The 15,392-nt window shown below is 30.9% G+C and overlaps 1 protein-coding gene, 1 long non-coding RNA gene and 1 pseudogene across 2 annotated transcripts; 2 read left to right on the top strand and 1 right to left on the bottom strand.

Moving 5' to 3' along the window:
- Nucleotides 1-3,024: 3,024 nt before the first annotated feature.
- Nucleotides 3,025-4,144, top strand: LOC120157764 (annotated as a pseudogene).
- Nucleotides 4,145-8,305: 4,161 nt separating this feature from the next.
- On the top strand, nt 8,306-10,696 carry LOC120157789 (ferritin-3, chloroplastic-like). Its single transcript, XM_039168811.1, has 8 exons — nt 8,306-8,775; nt 9,100-9,183; nt 9,271-9,331; nt 9,422-9,509; nt 9,913-9,974; nt 10,138-10,203; nt 10,294-10,357; nt 10,482-10,696. The coding sequence occupies exons 1-8, from the start codon at nt 8,453-8,455 to the stop codon at nt 10,535-10,537; spliced, it is 804 nt and encodes a 267-aa protein (XP_039024742.1). The 5' UTR covers nt 8,306-8,452; the 3' UTR covers nt 10,538-10,696.
- Nucleotides 10,697-11,695: 999 nt separating this feature from the next.
- LOC120157819 lies at nt 11,696-12,142 on the bottom strand. Its single transcript, XR_005519170.1, has 2 exons — nt 11,990-12,142; nt 11,696-11,782 (listed from the first exon to the last, which is right to left on the bottom strand). It is a non-coding gene; the product is annotated as an uncharacterized LOC120157819 (long non-coding RNA).
- Nucleotides 12,143-15,392: the final 3,250 nt, after the last annotated feature.

Below are 15,392 nucleotides of genomic sequence, written 5' to 3'. Positions count from 1 at the left end.
AAGCAGCTAATCAAATATTCTACGGTTCAAACATTCCTAAGCACTAATAAATATATTTATTTATTTTTCATTTGAGTTAAACCCAAGCCAAGTAGATGGGTGGTGAAATTTATTCTGATGAGACTAAAAACAATAATGATATAATTTTATTGTGCAATTAGGTATTGTAGTAGAGAAATTAAAATCCTTTGTGTTCCGATCTAAATTCAATTAAAATATAAATGAAAAGAGAAACAAAAATACCAATGAGGCAGAAATATATATATATATATATATATTAGGAAATATTCCATGGAGATTTTGTCAAGCTCACATTATATAATCCAAATAATTCTTCCTTGATCACTTAGAAGTTGGACACTACAAGATTCATTTCCTTTATCACATCTCATTAGCTTTTCGATCCTTTGATTATAATTACTTACGGAATTATGATATCTACAAATATCATCTCGAACTCAAAATTTATTTCTTTAATTTTTTATTTTAAAATAATTTATTTTAAATTTCAAATGAATCACGTGGAAAAAATAAATAAGGGTTTATTTTGTTCTAAAAAATATATTTTGTTTTTTTAAATAGTTTTCGTTTTCAGTTTCTTGAAAATTAGAAAACATGTTTGGTTAATATAAGTGAAACCAAAAATAAAAAGGTAAAAATGTATTAAAATTATATTAAACTATAATTATTAAAAAAATATTACATTATTTTAACACGTGAGTTATGCAAATATAAAACAGTAAAGTTGATAAGAAATTTCATAACACAAAATTTATTTTATTTTATAATAAGAATATAATGTTATTATACATTGAACATCGATTAAATTTTAAAAAATACACAAAAATATTATTATAAGCAAGAGCACACAAAAGTGTCATTAAAATAAAATTATTTTTAATGGTAATTGATACCCTCAAACTTTTAGGAAAAAATATTTAGTGTAGTTCCTTGACTTTTTTTGCATTGGAAAAAAAATTAATCTAACCCTTTGAAGAACATAATCAAATGTTGATTGTCACAACGTTTACATGACAGTTTAAAAACTTGTATACAATCTACAATGATGATGTGATAGTTTATGATATTATTGTGACAATACACGATGAAGATAATGAGGTTAATGGACTTAAATTAATTTTTTGACTAAGTTTGATGACGTAATTGGTTCTTTTAGAAAGTTTAATGACTTATTTATTTTTAATAAAATTAAAAAATTATGTAAATTAAAAATATAAAATATAAATAATTATTAAGATATTCAATACATCAAATATAAAAATATTAAATTATTAAAAATTATATTTAAAGATTATATTGAGTGTAAAAAAAGTTTAGGGAACATTTTTTTTTTTGCAAAGGTTTGGTGGTTTCCTATACCATTAAAATTATTTTTTATAATGATTTAAATCCATATAAATTAAGTTGAAAATTTGATATCGTGTTTCCTTATTTTTCAAATTTTTAAAACAATTTAATAAAAATATTAAAAATACTTTTTTTATGTTTTCATATTTTCACTTACCTTTATTTTTATTTTTCAAAAGTCATTTTTTAATTTTACATTTAAATTTTTTTTAAAAAAACATAACCACATTTAATAGAATAAAAACAAAATGATCAAATACTATATTTTTTAAAATTCAACAAAATATATATAAAACTAAAATACTACATATTACCCTAGAAAAATATATCTTTATTTAAATGCATAAACCTCCCTAACCTCTTGTATGAATTGGGATTGGGGTGTGCTAATGTAGTGGGATAATTTTAATTTCAAAAGTTGTAGCAGTCAAGTAAAATGATAGAAACTTGGCCTTTTGCCTTTTCTCGAAGTAGTAGATGACTAAAGTTACTCGCAAATGTATATATAAATGAATTTTTTACCTTGTTTAGAATATTGTTCATTGTAAGAAATTATTCTTCCAACTTTAATACTGAATGAAAACCATTATTTAATTATTAATTAATGTGGTGCTGAATAGATAGCTGACCTGCTTGCTTTCTTAGATAATTGCGTCGGTTCAAAGATGCATGAACTAGCTAAACCATAAATGTATGAGATGAGGTCTTGATGTCGAATTCCATACTGAACTATGCATGCCAATATAATACATACCCACACATCATGTAATGTATCTTCTGCTCCAATCTTACTATATATATATAGTCTATATTTATAATAATATTATTTTTTATATAAAAGGGATTATCCAAACTGCACTGTGTCAGTGAAAGACATATTAATAATAAGTATTTTTTTCATTAAAATAATATTTACAAAAGCTCATAATTCACACATATTAAAGGGAAAATAATAATTCAGAGAATGTCAGTCTTGTACTATAAAAAATAGTAACTGGTTATATATTAAACAAAGTCCAAAAGAGAAGCTGCAAGTAGGTCATCCACTTGCAGCGTAATCTCTTCTGTTTTTCCTTCTCGTTACAACTCCAACTCTTCCCCAGCGCATCAGTGAGTAAAGAAAATCTCCACTTTGAAATAGAGATAGTATTTCAGTCCATCGTCACTTTAGAGTAGAGATAGTACTTCAGCTATAGTTACATGCTATAACTAGTGTTGCACTGTAACTGCAATACATATTTTTTTTCTTCTGATTTTTTATTTTTGTTATTATTATTTTTAGTTTCTTTTGTTATTTTCTTTTTCTTTTATTTGTTATATTATTTTCTTTTTATTTTATCTTTTATATTTTTTATTGTAATTTCTACACAATAAAATAAAAATTAAACATAATATAATAAATTCAGTAGATTAAATTGCAAGATCTCAATTCTCCAATTGTAGAAGGAAGAGATCTTAATTCTCCAATTTTCTCTGTATTTTCACAATGTTATTTATGAATGTTTGATTTATACTTTTTATCTTGATATTTATTAGAAATGTATATGTTTTATTTTATATTTTCAATATCAATATTATAATAGTTAAATATTGTGAATAAAGTAGAGTTGTAGTGCTGGAGATGAATTATTGTTTCATCTTTAAAGTAAGATAGATATGCTGTAGAGTAGATATGAAGACTGAAGATGACCTAACAAATCCTTCAAACTATTTCAAGCAGATCTATTTTTCTTTTTTATCTTAATATTTATTAGAAATGTATATGTTTTATTTTATATTTTCAAAATCAATATTATAATAGTTAAATATTGTGAATAAAGTAGAGTTGGTGGTAATGTAGAGGTAGTACTGGAGATGAATTATTGTTTCATCTTTAAAATAGAGATAGAGATGTTGTAGAGTAGAGATGAAGGCGAAGATGACCTAACAAATCCTTCAAACTATTTCAAGCAGATCTGTTTCTTCTTTTGATCTTATAATCAATTCTCCTTTATATATTCAGCTTTCCCTAGCGTTTATGAACCGCATTCATCCTATTTGAAGACATGCCTTCTTCACAGCTCCATCACCCCTTGCCGCCAGCTGCCACCAGAAACAAACTCGTCCACAACCTAACACCGCCGCCGCGTTCAATAGGTTTTTCCCTCTTCCGTGCTGGATCTCGCTTCCCGACACGGTGGCGGCATACCATATCCGCACCCTGGGGCCTAAACAATGTTGTTCGGCGGTTGTTCAAGCCATCGAAGCCCCTATCGAAACCGTTTGGTCAATAGTTCGTCGGTTTGATAACCCTCAAGCTTATAAGCAATTCCTCAAGAGCTGCCAAGTTATCGTCGGAGATGGCAACAACGTGGGTTCCCTACGTGAGGTCCACGTGGTTTCCGGCCTCCCGGCGGCTTCCAGCATGAAAGCTAGAGATCCTCGACGGCTGACATGTGCTTAGCTTTAGCGTAGTTGGAGGCGATAATCGGCTGACCAATTACAAGTCTGTCACAACCCTACACGGTTCACCCGACGGTAACGGGACAGTCGTCGTCGAATCTTACGTTGTTGATAACCTTCGGGTAACGATAGAGAAGATACATGTAGTTTTGTGGATACAATTGTACGCTGCAACCTTCAATCTCTGGCTCGAGTGTCTGAAAATAAAGCTAGAACAGAAACATTATCAGCTCCATAATTACTTCAAAAAAAAAAAGAGTTCTTGCTGACGATGAAGGTGATGGTACATTAGTAGCTCCAAATGTCAAGTATATCTTGTTTTCTTTTTATCATTTTTTTCTGGCTCATTTCTTCACCATTTTTCTGTTCGTTTCTCTCTATTTATATGAGAAACATTACTTACAATTATTAGCAATTTCAACAATTTTATTGTCTTGTGTTGTGTGTGTATGTTTATGAGGATACATAAATTATGGTTTACTTAAATAACACCTATATATCTATCTATATTTGTTTTGCGAGCAAAGAAAATTAAATTTGAGGTCCCACAAGAAAATATCAAATAAAATTCCTTTTTATACAATACATTTTAAAGAAAAATTAATAATAAAATATTTTACATAAAATCACTCAAATAGTAAAACAAATGTCGAATTTCTCATTTTAAAGTGCAAAAGAGTGCAGGATTAAATTTCTCATTTTTTTAATTTGCTATGATTTTATTTCGTACCATGCTACTGCGACGTTATTCCTTTATATTAACTTTTGAGATAATTTATCAGTTAGTATTATGTATATTCTACACTTGAAGAAAATATTTAAATTAAAATTTTAGAAGCGATATAATTTTGATTTTAGAATTTAGCCTACGAAAATATATATCACACGATTATTCTTTTGAGAATATATATACATATGGATATTTATTTCATATGATTCTTCGAAATACCTACAACAAAGTGCGAAGAACAGTATAATAATATTCAAATGATGTTGTTGTTAAAAAGAAAGTGATTACCTCAATGGTTAAATGAATTAGTATTGTTTCTAGAGATTACGTATTTGAGCACCAGATGTTGCAGTAGAGTAATTGAGCGTTTATTGTCAAATGGTTGAGAGTATTTAGAATATACTACTTTGTAATTAGAGGTGGCAATCGGGTCATTCGGATCGGGTTATTTCGGGTTAGGATTGCTTTCGGTTTGGATTCGGTTTGATTAGGGTCAGATCGAGTTCGGGTCAATGGAAATTCATTTCGGGTCGGGTATCAGGTTGGGTCAAATCGAGTCGATTGGTTTGGTCAAAATCGGATCGGTTGGTGTTCGAGTCGGGTTAATCTCGGATCAGTTGGTTTCGGTTCCTCAAGCTTTAGATTTCGGGTCAATTCATGTTGATTTCATTTCGGATCAACCTTTAGATTTTCGGGTCAATTTAAGTTGGTTTGGTTCAAATCAACCTTTAGATTTTCGAGTTAATTCGGGTTGTTTTTGTTTAGGTCAATCGTCTTCACTCTTTGTCGTCTTAATCATCGGTGCTGCCTTTATAACTTTAATTTAGAAAATTTATCCGATACATATTGTCACATCTCAAATTCGGTGCTAAAAGTTTAGTTTAAATAAATTAAATAAAATTATAATATGGAAGTATATAAATAATTTTATAAATCATGATAAGTTTTAGGATTGATCGTAGTATTAACCCTCAACAATTTTTTACATTTGTTATAACCAATTATCATTTATCATATATATATATATATATATATATATATATATATATATATCAATTTAATTCTTTTTTAGAAAATTATAAGTGAGTTTGACATACAAAAATAGTTGAATGTCATTTTTGACTTGATTTGTATTTAGTCTTTAGATTAATTTTGAACGAGAACTTTTTATTTAACACTTGTTATCAAAATTTATTTTATTTTAAAGTTAATTATAATCAATTTTTTGAATAATGTGAATTAAAGTTATCACATAAATTCGAATTTTTTGTTTGAATAATTTTATTTTATAATCTTCCCTATCAAAAACAAGATTTTGGAATGATTTAGAAGTTATTAGATATAGAGATGATCTTTTACAGAGTAAATATTATATTGAACTATTAAACTATTACTAAATGTGGTGATGAACTAATTGTAAAATATAAAATGAGAATAAAAAATATATCATTTTACTATTTATCTAATTACTAAAATAGATAATAATAATAATAATAATAATAAAAAACTATTTATTCAGTTACACTCAATTATCGGGTTAAAATCGAGTCAGATTTCAGTTTGGATTAGGTATGGGTAAATTAAATTTAGGTTGCTTTCGGATGGTTATTTCGGTTTGGGTTGCTTTGAGTTCGGGTTACTTTCGGTTCAGGTTGATTTCGGTTAAACTATAATTTGGTCGGTTTCGGTCGGTTTATTTCAAGTTTCAGATCAATTTTGAGTAATCATATTTGAGTCTATATCGTGTCTAGGTTCGAGTAAATCGGTTCGGTAATCGGATACGAGTCAAATTTACCTATCTATTTGTAATCACCTTAGCTTAATAAAAAATACATAATATATGTAAGAATTATTTTTTAATAAAATGTAATTTTAGAAATGGTATTCAAATAATATTAAGTATCTTATATTTTTTTTAACTTTTTAAATATAATTAAAAAAAAACATCTGATGTGATTTGAATGTTACTTGTGAAATTATTTTTTATTGACAATATATCAATAATAATTCGTATTTGTAAGTTAACAATAATAATAGTTGCGTTTAGACATGATTATGATAACTTTTGAAAAGGAAATAATGAAGAGCAAGTTGGAAAATGCAAGTTGAATTTTACAAACTCCAAGTTGATTTAAATTTGTCATAGAAGATGGTGCAAGTTGTATGGCAACTTGGTACGGGGGCTTTTAATGTTCAACATTATATTAATGGTTTATGTAACAAATTAATTAAAACCCACCCATTTTAATTTTGTCTATTATATGACGTTAATTTTTAATTAAGGTAAGTTTTTTATTATTTAATTATTTATCAGTTCAAGAAATTTAACCTTTTTTTTGTATAATACCATTTGCTACCATGTAATTATTATCTTGCATTAATTTTTTTTCAGTCACCTTTCACTCTTTGTACGAGTTAATTTTTTTTTCATTTTTATTTGTAATTGAGAATATTTTAAATAAGGATCTATCAAATGATTTCAGTGATAAAATAAAATATTGTTCTCCTAAGAGATTATATGTTCGAGCAGTTGTGTTTATATAATATTCTTTCGTATCGAAGAAGCTTATCTTCGAGTATGGTGGAGTCGTAAAAGGCGTCGTTGATTTCAATGAATTGCTGCTCAACGTCTTTTATATGGTTCTACAACGGAACAAGATTTGAAGATGATGAGGAAAGTTCTTGTAAAATATATTGAGATGTTAAACGAGTGTTGTTTTAAATGGAAATTGTGGTAATTTTGGTGAGCAAATCAGATGATTCTTATATATGGGAGTCAAGTTAGCAAACTTTTCCCCCTTATGCCTTCTTTTAATTACATGTATTGTTGCAATCCGTCAAAGGAATCCAAGGTTGACAATCAAATATTATTTTATTAGATTATATTTTATCCCCATTAGTAAATTGGAAATTTTTAAAATTAAGTGACCAAAATAAAAATGAGAAAAAATTGGATAATAATTTGTATACTTTACCCCATATTAAAATACACAAAAAATACACAAATATAACATAAACAAATGAATATATCAATATATATATATAATATTAATAATATGTAGATACCTACAAAATAATTTGAACATATAAATATATAATTGATAAAATATATAAATCATCTTTTGATTATAAGATATTGTTTAGTTAAGTCTTTAACTATTAAAATTATAAAATGATCTCTTAATCATAAATTATTATTTTATCGAGTTTTATTAAAAATTATAAAATGATCACCTCACTATTTTTATGTTCTCAACTTATCATTTTTTGTGAAGAAATTAGCGACCCTCTAAGCTAGATATTAACTTATTAATTGAGATATACTAAATTTTGATCCTAGTATCGTTCGATCTATATTTTATGGATCAACTCTATATTTACATTATTTCATCGAATGAGGGCTTAAAACATTATGTCGTTGAGCCTGTGTTTGAAAGCAATGACAATGTCAACTAATAGACATCAATAAAATATGATTTTATCATATCTCACTTAGCATGTTAACGTCTAACTCATACAATTATATTTTAACAAAAACTGATGAATTTAAAACATATGAATAATTTGATGATCATTTTATACCTTTAATACTCAAAAGACTCGATAAAATAACATTTAAAAAATTATTATGTAACTTTTATAATTAACTGAATCAGAATCTTATGCTCGAGAGATTATTTTGTTTACTTTACCCATATATAATTGGATAGATCCAAATCAACCTCGATTGGCGAGCCGCCAGCCTCCATGCCACGCTCCCCCCACCCACCGCCTCTTCATCTGGACCGTACACGTTCCATCCCTTTCCCAGTTCTTATGCCACTCTCTCCTACTCCTTCGATCCTCCACTGTTTGCAGATCCTTTGATTCCCATTTTCGTCAAAACTCAAAAGCTTCGGGTTTTTCTGAGCCATGTTGCTGAAAGCTGCTCCAGCTTTTTCTTTGTTAAATTCTCAAGAGGGTTCACTGTTTTCCTCTGCTTCTTCATCGCAGGCCTTTCTTTTCCATTCTTTTTCTTCCTCGATTCATCGGCTTTCTTCTCCAGGAAATGGATCTGGGTCTGTCGTAGTTTGTGCAACCAAAGGGACCAACCACAAGCCACTCACTGGTGTTGTTTTCGAACCCTTTAAGGAAGTGAAGAAGGAGCTTGATCTTGTACCCACCGCGCCTCAAGTTTCTCTGGCTCGCCAAAAGTACACCGATGACTGTGAAGCTTCAATCAACGAACAAATCAAGTGGGTCTTTTCCTTTATAGTTTCTAAAGTCAACTGTGTATTCGAAAAAAATGTATTTTCTGATGGTACCAGTTTTAAAATTCTTTAAAAATATAGTACTTATTTTATTCTCTGACCTGCTAATTTTTGTGAGGAAAAATAGACTGCCTTCTTCTGTATAAAACCCATTCAAGCCTTTTCTTTTGAAAAACGAATTTTGAATGATTTCCTGGATGTGTTGATTTGATTTTCTTTGTAAAGATGAATTTTGGCTTATTCTGATGGCTTTGGCGTGAATATGCTTATTTCTAATGTTTTGTTTGTGCATTTCTTTTGGAATGGCAGTGTCGAATACAATGTTTCGTATGTATATCATGCTATATTCGCCTACTTCGATAGGGACAACGTTGCACTCAAGGGTCTTGCCAAGTAATTCTCCTTGAAAAAGTTTGAGTTTGTTGAGCATTTTGGAACCCTCTTTTTTTTAGCTAACGTCAGACTTCCCCGTGCGAATAGGTTCTTCAAGGAATCGAGTTTAGAAGAAAGAGAGCATGCTGAGAAATTGATGGAATACCAGGTTCTTTTATCTATGCCCTCACTTTCTTATTGTTGCTGCTCTTTTGTTTATGCCATTGTTTCCTGATTTGGGTTGTTTATTATTTATCAGAATAAACGAGGTGGAAAAGTGAAGCTGCAGTCCATATTGATGCCCCTCTCTGAGTTTGATCATGCAGAGAAAGGAGATGCGTTGTATGGTAAGTTGATATTATTAGAGCCTGTGGTTGGTTTAGTAAAATGTGCTTTGTTTCTTATTCGGTTGCCTTCTTTTTCTACCGTCCGGTAAAATATATCCACATGAAAAATACAGTGAGATATAGATTCACGTTGTACCTATGAAGTATGTTTGTAAATTTGTATGTTTGGTGTGTTCATAGTCGTTTATAAGGAATGTAGCCAAGGAAGAGAGATTTCTTGAACATTTACTTGCCAACTACCTGGAGCATTTTGAAATTTGTTTTGTGATCATCCCATTATCTTTCTTAATGTCGATCCGGATTGCATGATAATGTCATATTAGTCGAAAGTAGTAAAAATATACTGTAGATGTTAGCATGTCATATGCGAATGAAGCTGATTGTGTTTAGTTCTTTGGTTCAGCAATGGAGCTTGCCTTGTCCCTGGAGAAACTAACAAATGAAAAGCTCTTGAACCTGCATAGTGTAAGACACTCTCTCTCTTTATATATATATATATATATATATATATATATATATATATTCTTTTCTATCTTGTTCTCCGCATGTAGTTGTGAATTTCGATTTAAAAGTGATAATATGGTGACAGCACACATATTTTTTAACTAATTAAGGTTTTTATAAATAGGTAGCTGTGCGGAACCATGACGTGCAGTTGACAGAATTCATTGAACGCGAATACTTAGCTGAGCAGGTATAATACAATTTCGGTGTCTATAAAATTTACTTTTTCTGATGAATATAAAATCAGGGTTTTTGATTCCGCCGTGCTTTCTCTTTATAGGTGGAGGCCATTAAGAAAATATCGGAATATGTGGCTCAGTTAAGAAGAGTTGGAAAAGGACATGGTAAAAGTCTAAACTTCTTCGGTCTTTTTTTTTTTAGTGAAAGGGGCTATCTTTAACTCTAAATCACCATGATTTCATCTTCATCTATTTTTGTGCCTGATATGCGTGTGCCATGGTTATTCAGGGGTGTGGCACTTCGATCAGATGCTTCTTCATGAGGGAGTGGAAGCTATTGCATGAGCATGCTCCATTCCATGTCAGAAGTTGTTTCTTTAAGGTGTTTGTTGAGACATTTTGGTTGTAGGTAGGTATAAACTGTGTTGAGATTTGGGTTGTATGTAGTTCATAAGGGATATTTTAAGTAGTCCTTTTAATCAAAGTAGACTCATGGATTTCCTGTCTAAGGTATTATACTTCCTGCGGCATCAGTGCAATCCCAGAAAATTCTGCCTTTTGGTGGGCAGAGCTTGAGATTGTCTACCGAATCAAAGGTAGGGGATGGACTTGAGGTTGTACGTATGAAACTTGGATTTTTCCTTTTCATCTCATGTAAGTGGAGAGCCAAAAAAAAAATGTTAATGAAACAAAATCAGTCGCATTCCGAAGACCGAATGAATCAAAAAACAAGTACTACGAAAAAAATACAGTTAATGAAATCCCCGGGTTGACCAACTCTACGGCCCTACCACCACCAAAAAATCCCTCTTCTTTTAAAAAATAGAAATCCTACAAGACACATCGCACACTCATGAAACATAATGGCATTATTCCAACTTTGTCGACGAGGGGAAAGTTCACTTTTGAAGACTCCAAGACTCGCTAATTGAACTACGTTGTCATTCTCCTTCCCCTCAGACCAACATGTATTCAACTAACCACTAATTACTAAATTATGAATCATATTTGATGAGTCAGGATCAAATATTGAGAAGAGTAAGGTATCGTTCAAAATAACAAGGATTTACTATGTATTTAATTTAAAAAGTTGTCCATCGACAAGGACGGAGCCAGGATCAAATATTGGGAGGAGCAAGGTATTGAAGTTCAAAATAATGACTTTTTATGTATTTAATCTAAAAATTTAAGGGCAAAAGTGTATTTTTATTTAAATTTAAATTAATAAGGACCTAAAATGCTATTAAACCAAAAATTTTGGGAAGGACTCTATATAGTTCCGTCCTTGCCCATTGGGGGCATTCCCATTCCTCCCGTGGGTTGCGGAGGTGCAAAACCACCTCCCATTCCCGGCATTGGCGGCTCAGGTAGTGCAAGAGGTAGTAACTGAGCATACATGTTCTGCGACACAATCCATTTTGATCGCTTACAATATGTTTCAGATGTAGAGAATCTTTTTTCAAGAAAGCAGAGTTATGAGTACCTGTTGTGCAATCACTTCTCTTCCTGCTCTTTAGCCTTAACTTCTTTTTGAGCCTCAACCTTGTCCTTGATAAGTTCATCAACTTTCCCAGTATATTCACGGATGAACTGGAAAAACACAGACTCAAATAAGGTTCCAACAATAATCTCCAAATTAAGAAACATCTTCATGGCTAATAAAAGAATCATGGTAAAGTGAGGCAGTGCACTAAGTTCTATCATTCAAGCCTTTTTAGCAGGGCAGTACGAGACAAAATAAAAAGTCTAGCTACTAAATCCCCAATCAAATGAAATGATGATACTGCGAGAAATTACCTGCAACAAATATGGGAAGCGAAATCAATCATATTGTTAATCCAGGCTAGCTCAAGAACAACGTCTGGTCGAATCAAGTCATAACAGACAAAGAGGCATGATGCAAAGCATTCCTTCTTGCCCTGTACAAAGAAAATCAACACTGAAATTATGTCCATTTCTGTCAAGGTACTAGAGAAAGACCACCACAGAGCAAAAACAGCACACGTTAAAAGCTTCACTTCCACGTTACAATCTTCTCAAGAAGCTCAATCAGTTCATTGGGCAGGTCTGCCGTCATGAAAGCTTTAACAGCTGCAGAGACTAGTTCTGGACTTTTGCTTTCTGGCAAAGCAGTGGACACAACCTGATCGATTAACTGTCTTCTATAATCATTTTCAGGATTTAGAACCTTCTCCCAAAGATCACCATCCATCCTCTCAACAACATACCTGAGATCCAAGGTTGATATACAGATAAGCCCCTTTAAAACAAAGATCCAAGATACATTATCATAAATAAACTAAATAAAATTTAAAATAATTGTTTTATCATATATTAAAAATGAATTTTAACATTATATTCTTGTAAAAAATAGCATTTAGTAAGCGAGAAGGGTCGGTCCATTTGGGGACCATCATCAAGCAATAATTTTTTTTGTTACAATATTAATTTCTTTTATTGATGTGAAATGAAAGCTTTTCCTGTTCGGTTAATTAGTTTTATTTTCTTTTTTAAGAAACGAAAGTGGGGTCGAATATGTTCAGTTAATTGTCGCATAAAGTGGGATAAGATAAGACTACGTCTAACGTTTCAAATCCCGGGGTCAGTAATTCGAAAGTTGGGATAATTAAACTTTCTAAGATAGTTGGGATCATTTAGAAAGGCTCCAAAAGTTAGGAGAAGTGATGGTTTTAAAGTGAGTTAGAAGGAGAAGGATTAAAAGTGTAGTTTACCCTTTTTCTGTTAAAGATGATATCTTTTCTCCTCATTTTTATATCATTTACTTAACCAAACTCCCCATAATATCTCACTAACTCTTCTTATTCTTCTTTCTTCCATTAGTTTTCATTTTTTCCTCTTTCAAAAGTCAAGTTCAAGCATTTAAATCTTAGATTGGTTTAGCCAAGGTAAGAATGTTTCTCTCCATCCTTCAAGCTTTGTTTTAATCTTCATTTTGTGAGTTTTAAAATTAGTTTTCAAAATGGGTTTTATGAAGGTTAAGGGGATCCATGAATCCAAGATTTGTTGTAGTGTATTCAAGTTACCTACAACATCTTAAGCTTTAATCCAAGAGCTTAGTTGGTTTAGTAAATCCCTTTTCTTATCTTTGTTTAGTAAGGGAGGTGGGAGAAAACTCTAAAGCAAGAGGGAAAGAGAAGTTGCCCCTTAGTTAACTTGAGAGAGTTTCTAGCAAGCAAGAAGCAATGTAACACACTATCAACTCTTCCATACTCCTAGTGATCATTAGAAATGAGTTCTAGCTTGAGAGTAAGTTATGAAGCTTAGTGTTATATGTTAATGGTAGATTACATGATTTATGTTATAAGCATGACATAAAACCTTATTTATGCTCCTTGTAATCACATAAGACTTTAAAGAATGTTTGGAGACCTCACTAGGGTCTTTGGAATTGAAATATAGCATTTTCGTATGTGTTTTATGACTTATGCAGGTAGAGTATCAATATTATAAGGATAATATCGAGTAAATGTAGAGACAAGCAAGGGGATTGGTATTGTAAGGCTAGTATCGATACCAATGTTGAGAAATGGGCTTTAAGTCAAGAGAAAGTATAGAGGTAAGTGAGGTTTCCCAAAAGCTTATAATTTCTCTCAAATAAGACTACAAGTGAGAACATTTATTAACGTTTAATTCAAACGTAGAAACATGAATAAAGTAGGGTGAAATAAGACTAACATTGGTTGAATGCTCGAGAAAACGACCAGGACACCCGAGTTATTTTAGAAAAGATAGCAGAGTCTATAGTATAGATTCAGTCTGTATATCCTTAGGGAGTGCACAAGGCACTTTAAGCTGACTAGTTTGGGTGCAAGGTCCGACATTCAAGCAGTGGGCTAATCGAGAGTGTGGTGTCCGATGCAGAGATTCTTGGAGCCATATTCTCGGTAGACTAGAGGGGTGTGTGAGGTCCGAGATGCAAAACCCTCAGTCGCACCATGATGTATACCATAGAGTAGAGAGTGGGTATATGAGTATATTCACTAAAACAAAGAAGAAAAGAACATATCAGTAAACAAAATAGCAATAAACCAGATAGTAGTAGACGAGATAGCAGTAAACCAGATAGCAATAGACCAGATAGCAGCACACTTGATAGCTTGAGCATTTCAGTAATAAACTATTAGTATGTTCTATTTGTTAGTGTGGCGTTGAGCTAGTTAGCTCAGCCTTCAGATTGTTTTCCGTGGGCAAGTCAGTAAATCGAGCGTTCGAGGAGTAGTAGAGAAAAAGACCAAGTTCCAGACCCAATGCAAATTCAGAGTACGTCTCATCATTTTTAATAGGCATGTATATTTGTAAACATTATTGTCCAATTGAGTCGTAAGTTTATTGTTTCAATGGTTTGTATTATTTTTTAGACGTAGATATTTTATTTTGGGGCTCCTCAGTGTAAATGTTTTTATTTTATTTCATGGTTGGTTTTTATTCAAATGGTTGTTTTAAAGTCAAAGAAAGTAAGAAAAAAGTTGGTAAGCCACTCCGGTGGTTCCGTGTGGCATCTTACATCGATCGACTGTGTGTCATACTGATCTAGGATGTTACACTCTGTCATTTCAATCATATGTTTCATAATATAATCTTATTAGAAGCGAATGTATAAATTTAACAAATAATCCATTTTAAGATCATCTTCAAAATTTTAATTTTTATATATCAATTACATTATTAATTCTTAATGACATAAAAATATTAATCTACACCCATCCATTTAATTCAGTTTAACTTAATCAAATTATTTTAAAATAACTGATTTCAAATTTGAAAAATAAGAAATACAGACATTGATATTGCGTATAAAAACATTAATTAAAGAGTAAAATACAAATTATATTGGTTGAGTTCACTTAATAAATTTAACGTAACAATCTTTCTAAAATAGAATTTTCAATATTTAACAAAAAGTCTTTGATTCTCATATATGGTAAATATTGAATTGCTTCCTTCCTTCTTTCAACTTCTTGCCATGCAGTCCAAATCAAAATCCCTAAAAAGAAACCTATTCCTTTGCTTTCCATATATGATACGCACCTGCTATTATTATTGTTAACTTTTCTTTCCTTCTATTACATATGTCATAAAGTGTGCAGTGAATAACAATATTCAAGTTAAAGTATATATTGTAACTAAAATATGTAACGATCCAAACTCAATTTGTCTCATAAGATAAAAGGATTAAAAA

This window comes from Hibiscus syriacus, unplaced genomic scaffold (genome assembly GCF_006381635.1).
Source record: "Hibiscus syriacus cultivar Baekdansim isolate YM2019G1 unplaced genomic scaffold, ASM638163v2 tig00111276_pilon, whole genome shotgun sequence".
Taxonomy (NCBI): domain Eukaryota; kingdom Viridiplantae; phylum Streptophyta; class Magnoliopsida; order Malvales; family Malvaceae; genus Hibiscus; species Hibiscus syriacus.
This window is presented reverse-complemented; position numbering and strand designations above follow the sequence as displayed.